The following is a 20,230-nucleotide window of genomic DNA, read 5'->3' as shown; positions in this document are numbered from 1 at the left end:
AAACTCTTGTTTCCAGAAAGTCAAAACTTATGTTTTATTCTCTACAAATTATTTTGCAAAACAGAAATTTTCCTTTTAATTTCGAAAAAAAACTAGCGTAAAATTAAAAATTAATTGATTCGAAACAGAAACGACTAATCATATAACTGATACAACATTTATCTTAATCGATTCTGTAAGGAGCAAATCTTTTTAAATGAGTGGGTAGTAATTTCATAAGATTAATGATATTGACATAGACAAATTACACGAAAGAACTGGAAATAAAATTAAAAAATAATAAAACTAATATTTCAACTTGGTTATTAGAATATTATTAAGTTAATTACATAAATAGTTTAATTGGCATTATAAATTATCATATATACTATTACTTTAAATTCTGCTAACTCACGCTTTGCTTATTTATCGAATGAGCTATTTGTGTGGGAATTTCCGCATATTTTCTATATGTAATAACAATAACTTGTGTAAAATGGAGGAAAAATACGTAGAGGTTTTATAAATATACATTTGGATATTTTAGAAAGGGGGAAAGAGCGAAAGTTGTACCTTTAACTTGTAGTAGGCTAACACTTGAACGAGTAGGTGAATATATATATAAATTTATTTATTTTTTAATGTTATCTAAAAACAGTAGGCTTAATTATCTATTGTGGGTGTTTATATCGATGTAGGTGAAATTCGGGTGTTGATATAACAAAAAAATCCTACGCTATCGAAGAACGACTGGTTTTCTAAGATCTTGTAGATTTCTATGAATTACGACTTATATATGTTAAGTAGGATTTTAAAGGAATATCTCTTAAGAAATATGAATAAGAAATTTAGAAAAGTATTGCTTTTTCTTTTTATTTTAATGATAATTAAAGGCTGTTCTTGTAAATTCGATAATTATCTTTTTCTAATAAAATAAAATATTACTCCCATGTCGAATTATCTGATCTTATCGCTTTAATAATCGTCTTGTTAATCAGTTGTCTTAAATCCAATATTTATATAAGATTTATTGATATTTAGATGTCTTATTTTGCTATTAAAAAATTAAAAAAGATGATTGTTTGATGCTGTAATTATAAAGGTTATTAACATGTTACTTGAATGTCATTCTTATCCAAATTAATAGGCATATTTTTTTAAAAAATAACCAACGTCGTTACTATAATTATTTTTGTATACATGATATAAAAAATATTTTTAAAAGTAACTAACTTTGTTATTATAATTATCTCTAATATGTTTATTGATAAAATCTTTATTTTTTAAATAAAAAAATCTAAATAATTATAAAGAGATGTTAATAATGAATATTTTGGTTTCAAAATTTCCTCCAGGCTTTTCTGTTTTTTGATGGAAAAGGCGCCTGAAAATGTGTAATTTTCATAAATAACCGCCCAAATATTACTTTTAATTATGTATATGATGCTAATTTATTCAATGTTATTTAGCTAGTAAAGCGATTTACTTAATGATTCATGGTTTTAAGATCAACAATTATGGCATTATGAATTAATTAATTATCAAGGTGATTCATTATTCTTGGCCTTTATTTATTTCCTTAATAAAACTTTTGTGGTTTTTTTTAATAAAGTGGATGATTTTATATCGATAATTATGGAGCAATCAACATTTATCTTCTTAGATGGTTGATCTCCATAATAGTCGTGATAAAGAACTAATTAAGGAATTATATTAAACATTACCCTAATATTAATAATATTAAATAAATTTCCAACATTTCAATACTATTTCTTTGCTATTACAAATGTATTTCAATGTAAATGATCGATACTTCAATTACAAAAGACTCTTGTAATGTTTCAATATGATTTCTTTGTTATTGCAGATGCATTTAAATGTAAACAAAGTCAGTCGACTTTGCAAATGAATCCACAATACTTCAATATGACTTCCTTGCTTCTACACAAGTATTTATATATGAATGATTGATATTTCAGTTAAAAATGACTTGCAACTTTGTAGTGATTTCCCTACTACTATATGTATACTTATATGCAAATAAATGCAAATAAACATTAATTTAATTTCAAATGAGTCATGACATTTCAACTACTATAGAGGTACTTGAATATAAATGATCGATACTTCACTTACAGATGATTTAATGTATCAGCATCATTTCCCTAGTAACTTACTTTAGGTGCACTTAAGTGTAAACAATCATTAAATCAGTAACAGATGAGTCTTTAACACTTTTATCTGATTTCTTTGCTATTGTAAAAGTACTTAAATATTAATGACCGATAGTTTATAACGCAGTCGATTCAGTTCTGATACAACAGAAGCACTTAAATGTGATCAAAAATTAAATCTACTGTAAATGAATCTGTGTGATTCCTTGCAACTATAGAAGTATGTAAATATAAACAAATAATAATTCACTTTTCTACAAACCCAATTTCTAGATATAAACCATCGTTGATATTCACTACAAGTTTTACTGTGCAAAAAACAAAACTTTAACAGTGACAAAAAGTAGTCTAATTAATTCCTAAACGAACGTTTTGTAGATAAAATAAATTACAGAATTTATTTTATTAATTATAACTAAAAATAAATTTCTTTTTCCAAGCCGATAAAATAGCTAGAAGTATTAATATTTCATATATAAAAAAAGAGTAATATCATCATCCTTGTAGTGATATTGAATTCTTGTTTAGTGATCACCTTCAGTAAATATCAGGTACTATTAATGTCAAAGTAATTGTGATGAAGCATCTGACTCAACGTTATGCAAATCACGTTTGCAAGAAGTAGTCAATCGAGTAACACAACTCACACGTTATACAGAGCACTGACCCATCGTCGAGAGTTATTTGTCTTACTTTCTCCACTTATTATTTTGATAATGATAAGTCATGAAAGTAAAACAATATTCGCTGGTTCGTAAATAATCAAATTAAATTAGATAAATATTATAATTAAAATGTTATAAAATTACGAAAATTTCAGCACGAAACATGCCAATCCTTAAAAAGAAAAATTTATTTACTTTTCCGTAAAGTTTTAATAGCGATTTTTTTTTGTATACAAACACAGATTTTGTAATGTAATTTACAGTTTTGTATGTCTTCAATCTCGCAATTTACATGAAAAGCAACGCGTATACCCCAATAATATGTATTAAAATGAAAATATTATATAAAAAAAAATACATAACAAAAGTAATTCCTTATATTCCATTACTATAAATTTGCACAATCACGTTACGAAAGAGAAAAATTACTTATAACATTAATTTCATAATCGAACAAAATAGCTTCGTGCATAGCCGAAAAAATTAAAAATAACTAAAAAAAAAAACAAAATTTATGAAGTTCTGCTATTTGGTCTCCTTAAAGACGAAATTTAGCACTATACTTAATGGTCGAAGATTACGTGGAGATAAGTTAAGTTAATTGAGTTTCAGTAGATAGGATATTCTTTTGTGTCCTCTGGACACTACAGGTGTGCTGATGGTGTTGGAGATAAAAAAAAAAGCAGTTCCTGGGGCACATCTTATCATTGGGTGGATGATGTAATAGTTTTGACTTTAAAATATGCTTAGAGTAACCACTGGATGAAACATAAAATGTAATTTTAATCATAATTACTCGGCTTTAAGTAACTGAAATTTTCGACTAGACGAGGTGACCATTGGATTTAAAATGAGGCCCATGTGGCAATGGTCTCGATAAACCCGCCTTTTCTATAGACAAATTAAAGTCATGACACAGCAGAACCTATTTTTCCCTGTCTAACGACCATGACTGTAAAAACCCGTTCAATTTTTCCTGATATACAATTTACTACAATGGAGAGTTTCCTGTGAGGATATTACGATTCTTTTCTAAAGTTTTTTTTTTATTTTTTTGATTTGTTAAAACATTCCGTCTCTGATAACCATCTGCCATTATTGTTAATCGTAACGTTAGCAAATTCGGCATGTTTCATATGTGATAATGCTTTTTAAACGAAGTCGGAAAAACACAGCATTACATTGTTGATACTGTTTAGCTTTTAAAGAACAAATTCTAGCGTTGATGTCACCGTAATTTGATATTGTAATACTTTAGTGAATGTCTAGACTGTTAACATACTAGATTTCACTTGCGACTTGGATGTAGGTCACACAGATTTTCAGTATATATCCGAAGAAAATATATTAAAAATCAAAATTAAAAAAAATTATACACGTTTATATAAAAACGTAACGCATACTTTTAATGAGGATTAATTTTTTAGGGGTTATTTCGAGTTTTTTTAAAGCAGGATACGCGAGTATTATTATTGTATATATCCAAGTAGTTGTTTACTAATTCCAAAATTATAGATGGCCATACGATAACCTTTTCTTTATAGCAAGACTAAGCCGTGTACAGGTAGGTAAAAGCTACAACAGGGAGGCAGGTATAGTTAACTGTCCGGTTTTAAGTCCCGGATGTTAACAGGTGTCGCCCGCCGCCTGGGCCTGTTACTCTGTGTTAGCTCTGTAATACAAAAGACTCGATTGCTGTGTATGTGCGACCAGAGTGAGATCAGTTAAGGTACCGCCTTCTAGCATATCAGTAGGTATACATTCTACCAATGACCGCAGCAGTTTAGGCCACGATTTACTTTGCTTACTATCGTTCAATGGTCCTATGTCACTTCCGGTAATGACGTCAGCTCTTATGTGTGTGAGTTTTTGAACTCACGTGCGGCAAGAATTTCGTGGATTGCCATGGATATTTATACTGCGGTGTTTGCTGTCTGCGTAATCAAAACACCACATACACCGATAGATACCAATGGAAGTGAGACAATTAGGCATCGTTTAGTATAAGAAAAACCTTTGGTTCGCGATATTTAAGATACGTTTATTATACCCCCTTCGATGTGTACAGAACTAATAATTAAATTTTTTGTGGTGTGCTTAGACAAGCGAAGTTCTTTACATCTTTATCTGTTACTACTGCTGTCTGCTTCGATCATGTCTGCCTCACCTCTCAAACAGAACAAGCCACGATGGGTTAATCCTTGCAATCTACCTGGTCATGTGTTCGATGCCAGTAGAGATATGACAAACGCACCTTCGATACCTATGGAGGATCTATACAAGAATGTCATCACCAGGGCTCGAGTGTGCAGGGATCACGCTAGAGAAGCCAAAATAAAATTCGTAAGTATATCCTTGGTGCTTTAATTTCGTTAAGTTAAAATAGTGATTTACAACTACGGATACGTAATTTACGATACGCCCCTGTTTGTATCAGAATGCCAGACCTTAAATAACATCCTGGTTCTTCTGTACCCCTATATGGGTCCCCTAACCAACGAGGCCGTGCATGTAGACAGACGAAAGTTTAACGAGATACGAGCATCATGTTGTTTCGATGTTTAATAATTTATTAATTCGAGGGTATTCGTAATTTGTAACGTTGATAATCGAAGCACGTGGTTAAAGTCGAACTGGGTTGACCTCTAGTTGAACTTCTTTCTTCATTTGTCTAAAGTTGAAAGAGAAGGCGGGTCATTTGCTATCAACACATCGTGCAGACGTTTAGTCTTTTCGCTCTTTTGAGTGTCTGACCTTCGCTAATTACATAGAAATCGTCACAGGTGTGTGTGTGATCTTCACCTGTCTCGTCAGCCTTCTTTCAAGAAAAACTTAAAATAGGAGGAAAAATTCTTTTAGAAAAAAAGAACAACAACCCTACTTTTTTTATAAACGATGTTATTATATCATTATTCACAAAAGCACTTTTTATCTTTTCAACTAATTAATGATCTAAAAGTAATTTATCATAAAAATTATACCCTTGAAACACAACGATTCTTCAAGAGCATAGCCTAGACCTATATAAGCAGTGTAAAAAATTATGTGCCAAGCATATAGATTTCACCCACAAAATAGTAACAAAAGTTATATATACTTTATTAGATAGATCTACGTAACAATTTCATCATTAAAATGTGCCCATTATCAGATTCGGGATCAATATAGAAGTATGACATACCTCATTTAAGGTACTAATGAACTAGTTGTAATGTAAGTGTCGATAACATCGAAATTCATATAAATCACCAGTTACAGTTGTGAAATTCAATGTATTTTTGCGTAAGAAATGGACGCAATTTATAGATTTTTTTCTTTTTTATTCGAATTTCAAACCATCGAAAAACATTTTCAACTCTTAATTAACCGATATCGTAACAGATAAACCGTTGACGGAAGATCGCCCACCATCGACGCCTCTGCTATTTTCGTTATCTGACAAAGCAGCTCTATTATTAAAGAATGTACAGGTGGGCAAATGTGAGCCATGTTTATGCTTGACCAATCGACCTCTGAATCAACGGGAGACATTACGCAATTGGGGAAATTACTCCTCTATACTTAGATTTTTATTTCTATTTTTGTAAAAGAAAAATAGTTAAATTACCTTATAAAAATCCTTTGTTAAGTTACTACTTTTTGTTATTTATTTTCAGTTGGAAGAAACGTTTAGAGATCCTGAATTTGAAATTGGAGTCGCTGATTACAGACAGGATTGGCTTCCAGAAAGTCCGGAAATTACAGATGAACACTTTAGTACCATGAATGTGAGTTCTGTTTTCACCAAATATTCTTATTTTATTCCGTTTTTTTTTTTAAATTCTTTTTCATAAATTTATTTTATAAGCGGTTTTTAAAAAATTAAAAAGTAATTTAAAATTTTTCCAGAAAATATTATGAATTAAACAGTTAATTTATTATTTAAACTATGAATTAAATACATTTGTTGATTATGACTTGAGTTTAATACATTGTTATTAATTTTTTTCCTAAAAATCCAAAAGTATGCATTTATTAATTATGGTTTGTGTTTATTTTAATTGATTAAAATTCTCATTTGTTCATTTAACATTAAAGTAGTTCACATTTCTATATTATTTGGAAATTAAAAAAGAAAAAACATAATAAATTACAGAATATAAAAATTGATTTATGCAAAAGTTATCAGATATTATGCTTTGTGTACGTATATAATTAAACATAAAAAGTTGTAAATAAACTAATGAAAACATTCTAAATTAAAAAAAAGTTTGAAATAAAATCTAGAAATTAAAATTATTAGAAAAATCAGAGTAATACAGATACCAATTTCACACAAATAGTTTAATTTGTATGTAATTATCTTACTTTATCAATAAAAATAATAAATAAGCCGATATTTTAAAATATAAAAATATAGATTTAAGCCAAAAAAAAAAAAATTATATTATATTCTTCGAGTTTACCTATTGTTTAATTTAAAAAAAAGAGAGAGAGAGAATTTTTCACACGAGGTTAATGAGTCAATCAATGAGTCAGTGACAGGTGTATTCTAACCAAATAGGGCACATATTTGAAAAGACAGTTCATGGAAAATTTTTAGATTTTTCTTTTTATTGATAGAAGACATAATTTAAGAAAAAATAATAAAAAGAAACTAAGTATTTAGTAATCAAGTATTCGTGATTTTTCTAGTAATTTGCTATGGTTATTTGTTTTCGGTTCATAGTACATTATACTTGTTATATCAGGTTTGTGGAAAGGTATTGACACCGAATCACTTTCATCATCGTGTCGTTCTGTTGCAATTCACTTTCAAACTTTTCTATTTTTCGAATCACAATTCATTTGATGTTTATCTCCTAAAAATTTAAATATTTTAACTCCGTTGTGTAACATAATGAACATTTGTAAACATCGTTTTTTTCCTCTTTTTTTTTGTTTTTTAAGTGGATAAAATTCTTTTGATTTTTATATAAATATTTTTCAAATTATAATAGTTTCGTTAGTGTATTTTGAATATTTTCAAAAATAAATATTTTGACTTTTTTCTTATTTGCTTCATCTTCTTGCATCTATTTACAGTGTGTTCTTTTTTGATTTCAGAGATGTTAGAGATGTTTTACATATAACCTATACCTTTTAACTTACATTTGAAAGTATAATATTTTATAGAAAATAACTTTATTTACAAAAAGATAACATATTTAATCAGCCTTTCTTGAGTAAGTCACTATTTTTCTTTTAAGTATAAGACTTTAAAAAAAGTATAACTGCAGGATAACGTTTAGAAAAGTATAAGTTTTTTTTCAGAAAATAATAAAAGTATAACATTTTTATAGAAAAAAATAACTTCTTCATAAAAGTATAATTACTCGAATGATTTATTTCGTAACATCAGCAATGGAATGTCGTTTCTTTGACTTACACAAAACTGTTTCATGTTTCATCATTACTTTTCCTTTTTTCTCTTATAATTTCTTATATTCTTATTTAAAATTTCATCAAAGATAGATATATTTTTATTTTTCATTCGTTGATTTCTTTGCCTTTAAAATTTATATTAACAATTATTCTACTGAAAGATTTCTAACTTAAAAATGATTACAAATCGCATTTTTTATTTTTTTGTTCTTCAATGATTAATATATCAAACATGCCACTCACTTCTAATAAATAATACTCTTTCCTTTATATCATGACATTCTCAATTTATTATAGTAATTGTGTTTGTGATATTAATTTCTTTATTTTTAATCTAATTTTATCTCGAGAATTGCTTTATATATATATACACACACAACATATATATATATTTTTTGTTTTTTAGATTGGACTTTTAACACAATAGCATTGACTTACAATGTTTTGAACGTGAATAAAACTTATTTATAGTTCTCATAATGAATAGTTAAACTGATTAAAAGTTTTCTAAAATAATTAAAAATTAAAAATAAAATATTTTTAGTGCATTTCCATTCTATTCCGTTGCGTCAAAGAACGTGACTTGTCATGATAAAATCGATTAAATTCCTTTAAAATATTATATATAAACGATATTTTAATATATAGAATAAATATAAAATTAGCTTTTTTTTTCATTCTCTTTTATGGTAAAAAATTAGAGAAGAGAAGTTACTTTTAATTCAATATCTTTAATTGTGACATGCTCTTGAATTATTTGATTTTACTTATTGATCCCCTCTCCTTTCGTCGACTGGATTGTGAAATTTTTTCCGGAAATGATTTAATTTTGGCTTCTTCTTTGCACAAGAACACATTACATTTAAACTGTTTTGCCAGTAGTTCGTTGTTGGATACTTCCTCTTGCCGTTGACCTTCAAAGCAGGGAAGCCAGAACTTAGTTATGTGTTCTGAACTGGAAATAAAGGGAGTCGTCCCCTTGAGAATCGGTTACAGATAAATGAATTTCTTCACATCTGAGTTATAAAATAAAGGATGCTTTATATTACAGGATTATATAATATGAAATTTTACTTAATGCATTAACTTATTTTCTTGCTGAACTTCAACTTTTCTAAATGATAAATTCATAAATTTTTTAAGAATTGACTTATTTTCGTATAATAACTCAGTTTTCTATAGAAAATAAGAATAATATTCCAATAATTATTTTTTTTTATAAGGAAAAACTATTTAATTCTTATGCGGTACTATTTTATATCTCAACTTTACAATCTTTAGAATGTATTTTTATATCCTACATAATGAAAACGTTAATGGATAAAATTTAATAATTTTTTTTATCTAGTTTTTGATAAATGTACGTTTAACTTCGGCTTTAGGCCATTAGAAATGGCCTTAAATTTTTATGTTATCATTTATAAATATCGTATTGAGATTAATACCACATTTGGCATAATTCCATGCAATTTTAGACTAATGAGAATAATTAATTATTAGATTTTGCGTTTTATCTCGAGAAGAACAAGAGCAATATTTGGCAATTTTTCACGAGGAATATTTCAGTTTAAAATATAAATTGGAATGGATCCGAATGAATATTTAAGATATTTATAGATATATTATAAAGAGACTGGCTAATGAAAATAAGTTTTATTTAGTTTAAGATTTTATTATTCGATGAATGCATCGTATTAGACGTATTGGCATTAATATAGTTGTATACAGGACGGACTACTTTGCATATTTCGAGATCTGTATTTTAACTTGCGTACGTAAAATAGCATGAAAAAATAGCAACAAATTTTAATTACATTATGTAGTACAATTTCTCAAGTTTAACTANATTTTTCCAGAAAATATTATGAATTAAACAGTTAATTTATTATTTAAACTATGAATTAAATACATTTGTTGATTATGACTTGAGTTTAATACATTGTTATTAATTTTTTTCCTAAAAATCCAAAAGTATGCATTTATTAATTATGGTTTGTGTTTATTTTAATTGATTAAAATTCTCATTTGTTCATTTAACATTAAAGTAGTTCACATTTCTATATTATTTGGAAATTAAAAAAGAAAAAACATAATAAATTACAGAATATAAAAATTGATTTATGCAAAAGTTATCAGAGATTATGCTTTGTGTACGTATATAATTAAACATAAAAAGTTGTAAATAAACTAATGAAAACATTCTAAATTAAAAAAAAGTTTGAAATAAAATCTAGAAATTAAAATTATTAGAAAAATCAGAGTAATACAGATACCAATTTCACACAAATAGTTTAATTTGTATGTAATTATCTTACTTTATCAATAAAAATAATAAATAAGCCGATATTTTAAAATATAAAAATATAGATTTAAGCCAAAAAAAAAAAAATTATATTATATTCTTCGAGTTTACCTATTGTTTAATTTAAAAAAAAGAGAGAGAGAGAATTTTTCACACGAGGTTAATGAGTCAATCAATGAGTCAGTGACAGGTGTATTCTAACCAAATAGGGCACATATTTGAAAAGACAGTTCATGGAAAATTTTTAGATTTTTCTTTTTATTGATAGAAGACATAATTTAAGAAAAAATAATAAAAAGAAACTAAGTATTTAGTAATCAAGTATTCGTGATTTTTCTAGTAATTTGCTATGGTTATTTGTTTTCGGTTCATAGTACATTATACTTGTTATATCAGGTTTGTGGAAAGGTATTGACACCGAATCACTTTCATCATCGTGTCGTTCTGTTGCAATTCACTTTCAAACTTTTCTATTTTTCGAATCACAATTCATTTGATGTTTATCTCCTAAAAATTTAAATATTTTAACTCCGTTGTGTAACATAATGAACATTTGTAAACATCGTTTTTTTCCTCTTTTTTTTGTTTTTTAAGTGGATAAAATTCTTTTGATTTTTATATAAATATTTTTCAAATTATAATAGTTTCGTTAGTGTATTTTGAATATTTTCAAAAATAAATATTTTGACTTTTTTCTTATTTGCTTCATCTTCTTGCATCTATTTACAGTGTGTTCTTTTTTGATTTCAGAGATGTTAGAGATGTTTTACATATAACTTATACCTTTTAACTTACATTTGAAAGTATAATATTTTATAGAAAATAACTTTATTTACAAAAAGATAACATATTTAATCAGCCTTTCTTGAGTAAGTCACTATTTTTCTTTTAAGTATAAGACTTTAAAAAAAGTATAACTGCAGGATAACGTTTAGAAAAGTATAAGTTTTTTTTCAGAAAATAATAAAAGTATAACATTTTTATAGAAAAAAATAACTTCTTCATAAAAGTATAATTACTCGAATGATTTATTTCGTAACATCAGCAATGGAATGTCGTTTCTTTGACTTACACAAAACTGTTTCATGTTTCATCATTACTTTTCCTTTTTTCTCTTATAATTTCTTATATTCTTATTTAAAATTTCATCAAAGATAGATATATTTTTATTTTTCATTCGTTGATTTCTTTGCCTTTAAAATTTATATTAACAATTATTCTACTGAAAGATTTCTAACTTAAAAATGATTACAAATCGCATTTTTTATTTTTTTGTTCTTCAATGATTAATATATCAAACATGCCACTCACTTCTAATAAATAATACTCTTTCCTTTATATCATGACATTCTCAATTTATTATAGTAATTGTGTTTGTGATATTAATTTCTTTATTTTTAATCTAATTTTATCTCGAGAATTGCTTTATATATATATACACACACAACATATATATATATTTTTTGTTTTTTAGATTGGACTTTTAACACAATAGCATTGACTTACAATGTTTTGAACGTGAATAAAACTTATTTATAGTTCTCATAATGAATAGTTAAACTGATTAAAAGTTTTCTAAAATAATTAAAAATTAAAAATAAAATATTTTTAGTGCATTTCCATTCTATTCCGTTGCGTCAAAGAACGTGACTTGTCATGATAAAATCGATTAAATTCCTTTAAAATATTATATATAAACGATATTTTAATATATAGAATAAATATAAAATTAGCTTTTTTTTTCATTCTCTTTTATGGTAAAAAATTAGAGAAGAGAAGTTACTTTTAATTCAATATCTTTAATTGTGACATGCTCTTGAATTATTTGATTTTACTTATTGATCCCCTCTCCTTTCGTCGACTGGATTGTGAAATTTTTTCCGGAAATGATTTAATTTTGGCTTCTTCTTTGCACAAGAACACATTACATTTAAACTGTTTTGCCAGTAGTTCGTTGTTGGATACTTCCTCTTGCCGTTGACCTTCAAAGCAGGGAAGCCAGAACTTAGTTATGTGTTCTGAACTGGAAATAAAGGGAGTCGTCCCCTTGAGAATCGGTTACAGATAAATGAATTTCTTCACATCTGAGTTATAAAATAAAGGATGCTTTATGTTACAGGATTATATAATATGAAATTTTACTTAATGCATTAACTTATTTTCTTGCTGAACTTCAACTTTTCTAAATGATAAATTCATAAATTTTTTAAGAATTGACTTATTTTCGTATAATAACTCAGTTTTCTATAGAAAATAAGAATAATATTCCAATAATTATTTTTTTTTATAAGGAAAAACTATTTAATTCTTATGCGGTACTATTTTATATCTCAACTTTACAATCTTTAGAATGTATTTTTATATCCTACATAATGAAAACGTTAATGGATAAAATTTAATAATTTTTTTTATCTAGTTTTTGATAAATGTACGTTTAACTTCGGCTTTAGGCCATTAGAAATGGCCTTAAATTTTTATGTTATCATTTATAAATGTCGTATTGAGATTAATACCACACTTGGCATAATTCCATGCAATTTTAGACTAATGAGAATAATTAATTATTAGATTTTGCGTTTTATCTTGAGAAGAACAAGAGCAATATTTGGCAATTTTTCACGAGGAATATTTCAGTTTAAAATATAAATTGGAATGGATCCGAATGAATATTTAAGATATTTATAGATATATTATAAAGAGACTGGCTAATGAAAATAAGTTTTATTTAGTTTAAGATTTTATTATTCGATGAATGCATCGTATTAGACGTATTGGCATTAATATAGTTGTATACAGGACGGACTACTTTGCATATTTCGAGATCTGTATTTTAACTTGCGTACGTAAAATAGCATGAAAAAATAGCAACAAATTTTAATTACATTATGTAGTACAATTTCTCAAGTTTAACTAATATTTTTTAATCTTTCGTGTATAAAAATATTTAAATTTTTAATTTGTTTGGAATATGTCTTTACTGTAAAACTATGCCGTCCGTTATGAGTTGTTTTTCTAAAATAAATAAATAAATAATAGTTGATAATGTTGCCGGATATAGGAATTTTGCAACTTTGTATATCAAGCACTCGATTCTCAAACATCTAATAAATTATATATAAACAATCTACGCCCTCCTCAAAAAATGCAAGCTGACGATTTATTTTTGGGCCACCCAGCACTTGCCTCATTTACCTCTTGATATATATAAATGATCTAACGTATGAATGAACCGCGCATTCATCACTCAATGATAAATAAAATAATGAATAGAATGAAAAAAAAAATTCGTCTCCACAGTTTTTGAACATGATATATGGTCAATTATCATTTCAACAATATACAAAAGTTTTCATTATTAATAAAATAGTATAAAAAAATTGAGGAATTTGTCTTCATATACAATTATAGGCCCATTAGTTTCGTTTCTAATGATATGGAATGTTTAGTTGTTGGCTAAAAATTGAAGGGTGTTTTTAATGATTTGTATTAAAAAATGTAAAAGAAAAGTTGCTCTTTTAAAGTATTTTATTATTTTTTTTATTTTTAAATTTAATTTTAACCTTTTATAACGATAAGCGTAAAAAATGTAAGCACCAGCAACAAGCATCTTGTTTGCTTTCGTAAAAACAAGATAATTTATAATAGGAGCGTATCAAAAATTGGAACAATTTACGATAGGAACTTATTTAATCGTATCAAATTACGATTTAATAATTATAAACTTGATTTGAATTAAATAAAAAGTTTTGGATCTATATCAACATAAGAAAAATCAAATATAGCGTTATGTCAATATAACATTCAAACAAAAACTAAAGAAATAAAAATGGCTTGTCTATAAAGGATCCATTAAAAATTTCATTTATATCTATTCAAAAATTTATTATAAAATTCTATACAACATAAAAACCATAAGCGATTAATTGGTTCCAATCTAATACAACGAAACAAAGACCTATAAAATTTTAAGTAAGCTACTATAGAATAAAATTATGTTTTGGTAATTTTACATACTTGCATACCATATGTTATAGGAAAAACTATATAACAAAGCTATATATGACACACATTCTCTCTTAAACTGTGATCTTATATGTGTTCGTTCGTTTGATACTATTTAAGTTAAACCTATTATATGATATTATTTTATTTACCTAATTTGTAAACCACTAATAGGTGCCAGTTGTCCAAGGATCACAATTGGAAAATATACAGAACATTGACCTACGTTTAGCTGACAAACTGATCTTGCAAAAATACAATAAATAACACATTCAAAACAATAAGTTTATAAAGTATTATTTTGAAACGAATGCACTTTTAGATTATGTTCACATTTTGCAATATTTCATTTAGTTTTATGTAATTTTGTGTTTATTAATTTCCGTGATATTTCGTGTATTATTTATGAAATTATGTATTAAAATATAAGACGATCTTTTATTTTTTTAAAATAGATATTGAAATAATAAGTTTATCCAAAATGGTTTTGGTAATTAAAAATCTCCAATTTATTCGATGAATAATTAATTTTCTGAGACAAAAAACTTTCCAGTTAAAACATTAAAGAACTTTTTTTTTACCCTTTTCAATCTGAGAATCTAATATAAATTATTACATGAAAAATTATGTTAAATAACAAATTGAAATGATCTTCTGAAATAAAATATGATTTTATGATAATAAAATGGAAAATTCGTAAAAAATAAACCATATATTATACTAAGCAAAGATTCGCAGCATTTTTTAAGGGTGTATAAATATTGTTTAGTAGCATTTTAAAATGAAAAATAGCTTTGTTGCTCGACTTACAAATTAAGTAATGAACGGTTAAATCACTATTTGAGGATTTTTAATCATTTATCAATCTTTATCTTCATATTTTTAACATTTTCAATTCATTGCAGCCAGAAAATTTGAATATATTTGCGAATCATCATTGAATACTTTCAAACTGTCAGCTAATTCCATTAGACATGCAGGACAAATATTAATTAATTATTACTATTTCTTTAAATTGTAACTAAAATTAATATTCTGCTGTATAGGCTAATCATTAGAATTAGTTGATTCAATTTAAATTTAATTTAGTTTTAATACACCCAATAAATTTCGATATGATTGGTTTTACGAATCCAATTGATTTTTTATCTTAGAATATTTGAATATATAAAAAATTAAGGTTAATTAAAATTTTTGAATATTATTTATGAATATAAACCACTAATTAATGTCATTGGGAAGTAGCCCTTTATGGAAGTTTTCTTGAATTTCGTCCATTTTAGTACTCACATTTGTATCATAATTATGATAAATCAATTAGTTCAATAATAACAAGTTCATTATAATAAAAATAAACAGGATTCATTAAGCCAGTTTATTAAGTCATTTTATTAAATGCACGAATAAAGAAAGAATTTATCATATCTCGTTAAAAATCTGTATCCTATCAATAACTTTTTATCGATTTCTGTAATGTGTTAATACGAATTAAATCAATCTTCGTATACTGTCTCGAAAAGAATTTAATTTTGATCACCTTATCTTAACAGAACCAGTCTTATAAAATTCAAAAAATATATAATATATTTTAATTTGGAATTTTATATCTCGTGCGTCATCTTAAGAAAATTCATCATCACTAAATCTTATTTAGAATTTAATTATTAATTTCATATATTTATGATTGATATGGTTATTTTAAACGGATCAATATTTAAAAAAGAAATAATGAATCGAATTTATAACTTTACCAAAAATGGCTTAACAAAGCGGGGGGAGGAAAGTGATGGACTCGATATTCTTAATGACCTCACCTTGTAGAGTTTGGGTGGAGTTTCATACAGTGTATATTTTGATGTGAACTTGAAGTAGATGTAAATTAAGACGTTTAAAAATTGTAATATTAAATATTTTTCTTCTATATTGTAACATTCGAAAAAATAATAACCAAGCTATTATCAATAATTTATATATTTACAATCTATAGATTATATTTAATCTATCATTTATATTAATATTAGAACGTATACAGTACAACATTTGTGGCATTAATGCCATTGCCATAAACATTAATGTATTAGCATAATGCGTGACATGTAAACAATATTAAACTGTTTATTTTTGCATACATTTAAAATTAAAATATAAACCTTAAAAAATTGCAAAATTTTTAAAGATATTTATAATAAAAATAAAACATATAATGGAAAAATATAAATATTTTCAGTTATTTGTAGATATTGATACGATTTGCTTCGAAAGATATATAAACTATTATATTACTCAAATTATGTTAAATAAATATCGTTTATTAAAATAATAATTTATTATTTTTCATACATTAATGATTTATAATATTTTGATTAATACTTTAAAAATATCGTTTAAAATTTGGAACATTTGTATATGATTTGTATATGACATAAGTGAACAATACAAATGAAAACGATTTAGATTCATGTTAATAATAATAATAATAATTTTTAATATATATAATATGAATTTAAGATGTAAATATGTTTTCTCATAAAATCAGTTTTTTATATCTTTTAAATTAATTTTATAATTAATAATTTATAAAAGAATGTTTAAAAACTTTAAATTTAATTATTGCTTTTAGTAAAAATTAAAAATAGTTTAAGATTGCTATAAAATTGAGTTTTATTTATGTTATTTCTTAAATGCTGTTAATTTTTATAGAACGAAACAGCTTTTCAGAAGGCCTACGAATTTCTGCAATATTTTGGTGTAGGATTGGAGCAAATCCTTCTGGACCAAGTCCTTTACGATGGTCAATTTGCAAAATTATTTAGAGAAGTAGAAAACCATTTAACTCAAGTGTTATGCGAACTACAATTGGGTATGTATATGCTTAAAATCGAACCCAACCCAGACGTGATGAGAGACGTCATGTCACAAAATTACAGAGATCTGAACGACGTATCGAATAGGAACATGAGAGACTTTCTCATCCTAAGAGATTACATCGAAGCAACAGATTACGTCACAAAATTATTTATGTATTTAAAAAATAAAAACAGATCTTAAAACATCATCATCATCAACAACAACAACAACATCTGTGATGAATAATCTAATTTATTTATATTTATTTATTTTTTTAAACCGTCCATCTAGAAATCACATACCAAAGATAGCAATAAAAAGAATGTCGAATATTATTAACATCCTGTGCATTACAAAATAGTCTGATGTATTGGAACACGAATGAACAATGTGTTTATTTCATGGTTGTGTCAATGTTCGGAAGCTTCATGTTAATACATTTCCTGTACTATCATTAGAAGGTGTCCTAACTGCATTAAATTCTTTCAATTCGATCGTGCTTTAGTACATTAGTATACCCCACCTTTTCCCCTCGCCATTCTATTAAAAAAACAACACTCTATCCGCCATATTTGCTACCTCACTCCTTGTTTGTCTACGATGAACAAAGTTCCTACCGTGTGTATGTTTATTTGTTTATAATTTTTTTTTTAATTTATTGAACTAAAAGATACCCCATTGTTTCTTTACATTATTTTATATAGAATATATACCTTACCAATGCATTTAGTTTGTATATAGTTGTAATTTTACCAGCGCACACCGTGTAATAATATTTTTTTAAAAATTATGTACTTATTATATATACATATGTATTATTATTATATACATATAAAAAAAATCTTGTCTATTTGCCAAAACAATGTTGTAAATTTTTAAAAAGAATTCTGTTAAGAAAAAAAATTAGCTTTTTTTTTTTTTAAGTATGAAAAATTTAGCGTAATGTATAGTTATTGGCGAATGTTATAAAATGTTTTAAAAAATATATTGGATGCAATTATTACAAAAAATTATATATTGTACGCAAATTATATCAAGTTTATTATTATATACGCGTTTTTATTGTAAAATATGAATTCATTCCTGAATAAATAATAAAATGTGCTTTTATAAAAAGATTCGTTTTAAAAAGTTCAATTAATTTGGAAATCATTTTAAAAGTTTTTAACAATTATTTTTAAGTTATTTATCATTGGAATCATTAATTTTTATTTATTAATAAGAGATATCTATAAAAATACGTATTGAAATATATATTTATTATATAAATTACAGTCTAATGTATTAGTATGCACTAAAGAATATTAAAGTATACACTTTAATGTATTATTCATATTTATTCACTAATTCTTCATTAATAAATAAAAAGAATGATTTCAATGATATTTACATTAATAAATATTTCTCTTTATTTCAATTTTGTATAAGAATTCATTTTCTTTCATTTTTATTTCATTCTCCTTTCTTCAAAAATTAATTTTTTCCTTTATTTTATATAAAATTGTATATTTTTATACATATCTTTTCACTAATAAGACATTCCTACATTTTAATCTTTATTAATTATATCTTAAATTAAAAAAAAAATATTTTTAACTGTCACAAAATATATATAACAAAGAGGGTAATTATGAGAATTATTCTATAAAAAATTTTAAAAAATATATATATTATACATGCAATGTCATCAATTAAAGCAAAGATAAACTTTTGCACGAAAGAAGACGTTATCGATCTATATCACCCCTTTATACACCTGTTTTTTTAGAAGATTCTTCATAGAATATATTTTAAAAAAATACAGCAATTAATATGTATTAAATTCCTAATGTCTCATAGATAAGAGTTAATAGGCTTCTTAGATAAACTTAAAAATATAATATTTTGGGTCAAGATACCACGCAGCTGTGCTGATAGAATGCCACAATGAGATAATCTATTTATGTCAAAATAATTTAAATATTTTAAATAAATACAAGAAAATAGTTTTATTAATAAAATTTTAAATTCAAATGTATAAATTAAAAATAAATAAAAAAAAAAACGTAAATAATGGTATACAAAAGATATAAAAACGCTTCAAATATATAATCAAACGACTGTGTCGCCATCTCATTTCGTTAAAGAGAAATAATTTCAAAATTTGTTTTTTGAAATAAATAAATATATAAAACAAAATGTATATTGAAATAAATACACTTTAAATGATGCGATATTTATCGCTTGATATTAAATTATTACAACCAATTTTCTGTTAAGTAAACATTAAATTGCGCTAAAAAATTTAATGTGCTTTTAACAATTTGACACACTTTTATTTGTTTTAACGATGTTGAATTAGGCAATTCAAAATGCAAATTAAGAATCGGATATGTTAATTCATCGAAATTTAAACGAATGTTAAACGATGTCGCTAAATGGAACAAACAGGTTACATCCAGGATTAATGCAGAAATTCTGCTTAAAAAGTTAATTAAAGACGTTTCATTATCATTTTTCGAGTCGTATGGATAATTTAAGTATAAAAGTTCTTCATAGCTTTGATTCAAATAATATATATTTGATGCATAAGCTAAAAATGATATGTATTGTAATGCCAAAGATGGGCTTGATAAATTTTGTATGAGATCAGAATAGGAATGCTGTAAATATAAAGAATTTTTTTAAAAGAACATAGCCAAATATACATTATCAAATGTGCTTTAGTAAAATTATGAAATAAATTTTTACTTACATTAAAGTTTTGGACAAAATTTATTAATACTATGTTCAAAGAAGAGCAGGCATCTAAAATATTCTGGGGAAAATAAATTAAAATTAATTGAAGTATAAATTAATTTTAATGGGTAGTTAAAAAT

The 20,230-nt window shown here is 25.4% G+C and overlaps 1 protein-coding gene across 1 annotated transcript; it reads left to right on the top strand.

Moving 5' to 3' along the window:
* Window positions 1-1,215: 1,215 nt before the first annotated feature.
* Window positions 1,216-18,234, top strand: LOC111637362. Its single transcript, XM_023382833.1, has 3 exons — window positions 1,216-5,161; window positions 6,475-6,585; window positions 17,226-18,234. The coding sequence occupies exons 1-3, from the start codon at window positions 4,877-4,879 to the stop codon at window positions 17,571-17,573; spliced, it is 744 nt and encodes a 247-aa protein (XP_023238601.1). The 5' UTR covers window positions 1,216-4,876; the 3' UTR covers window positions 17,574-18,234.
* Window positions 18,235-20,230: the final 1,996 nt, after the last annotated feature.

Source organism: Centruroides sculpturatus, unplaced genomic scaffold (genome assembly GCF_000671375.1).
Source record: "Centruroides sculpturatus isolate CEXI.00-Female unplaced genomic scaffold, Cexi_2.0 scaffold1019, whole genome shotgun sequence".
NCBI classification, from domain to species: Eukaryota; Metazoa; Arthropoda; class Arachnida; order Scorpiones; family Buthidae; genus Centruroides; species Centruroides sculpturatus.
Note: the sequence above shows the minus strand (reverse complement) of the source record. Positions and strands in the feature narration are given on the sequence as shown.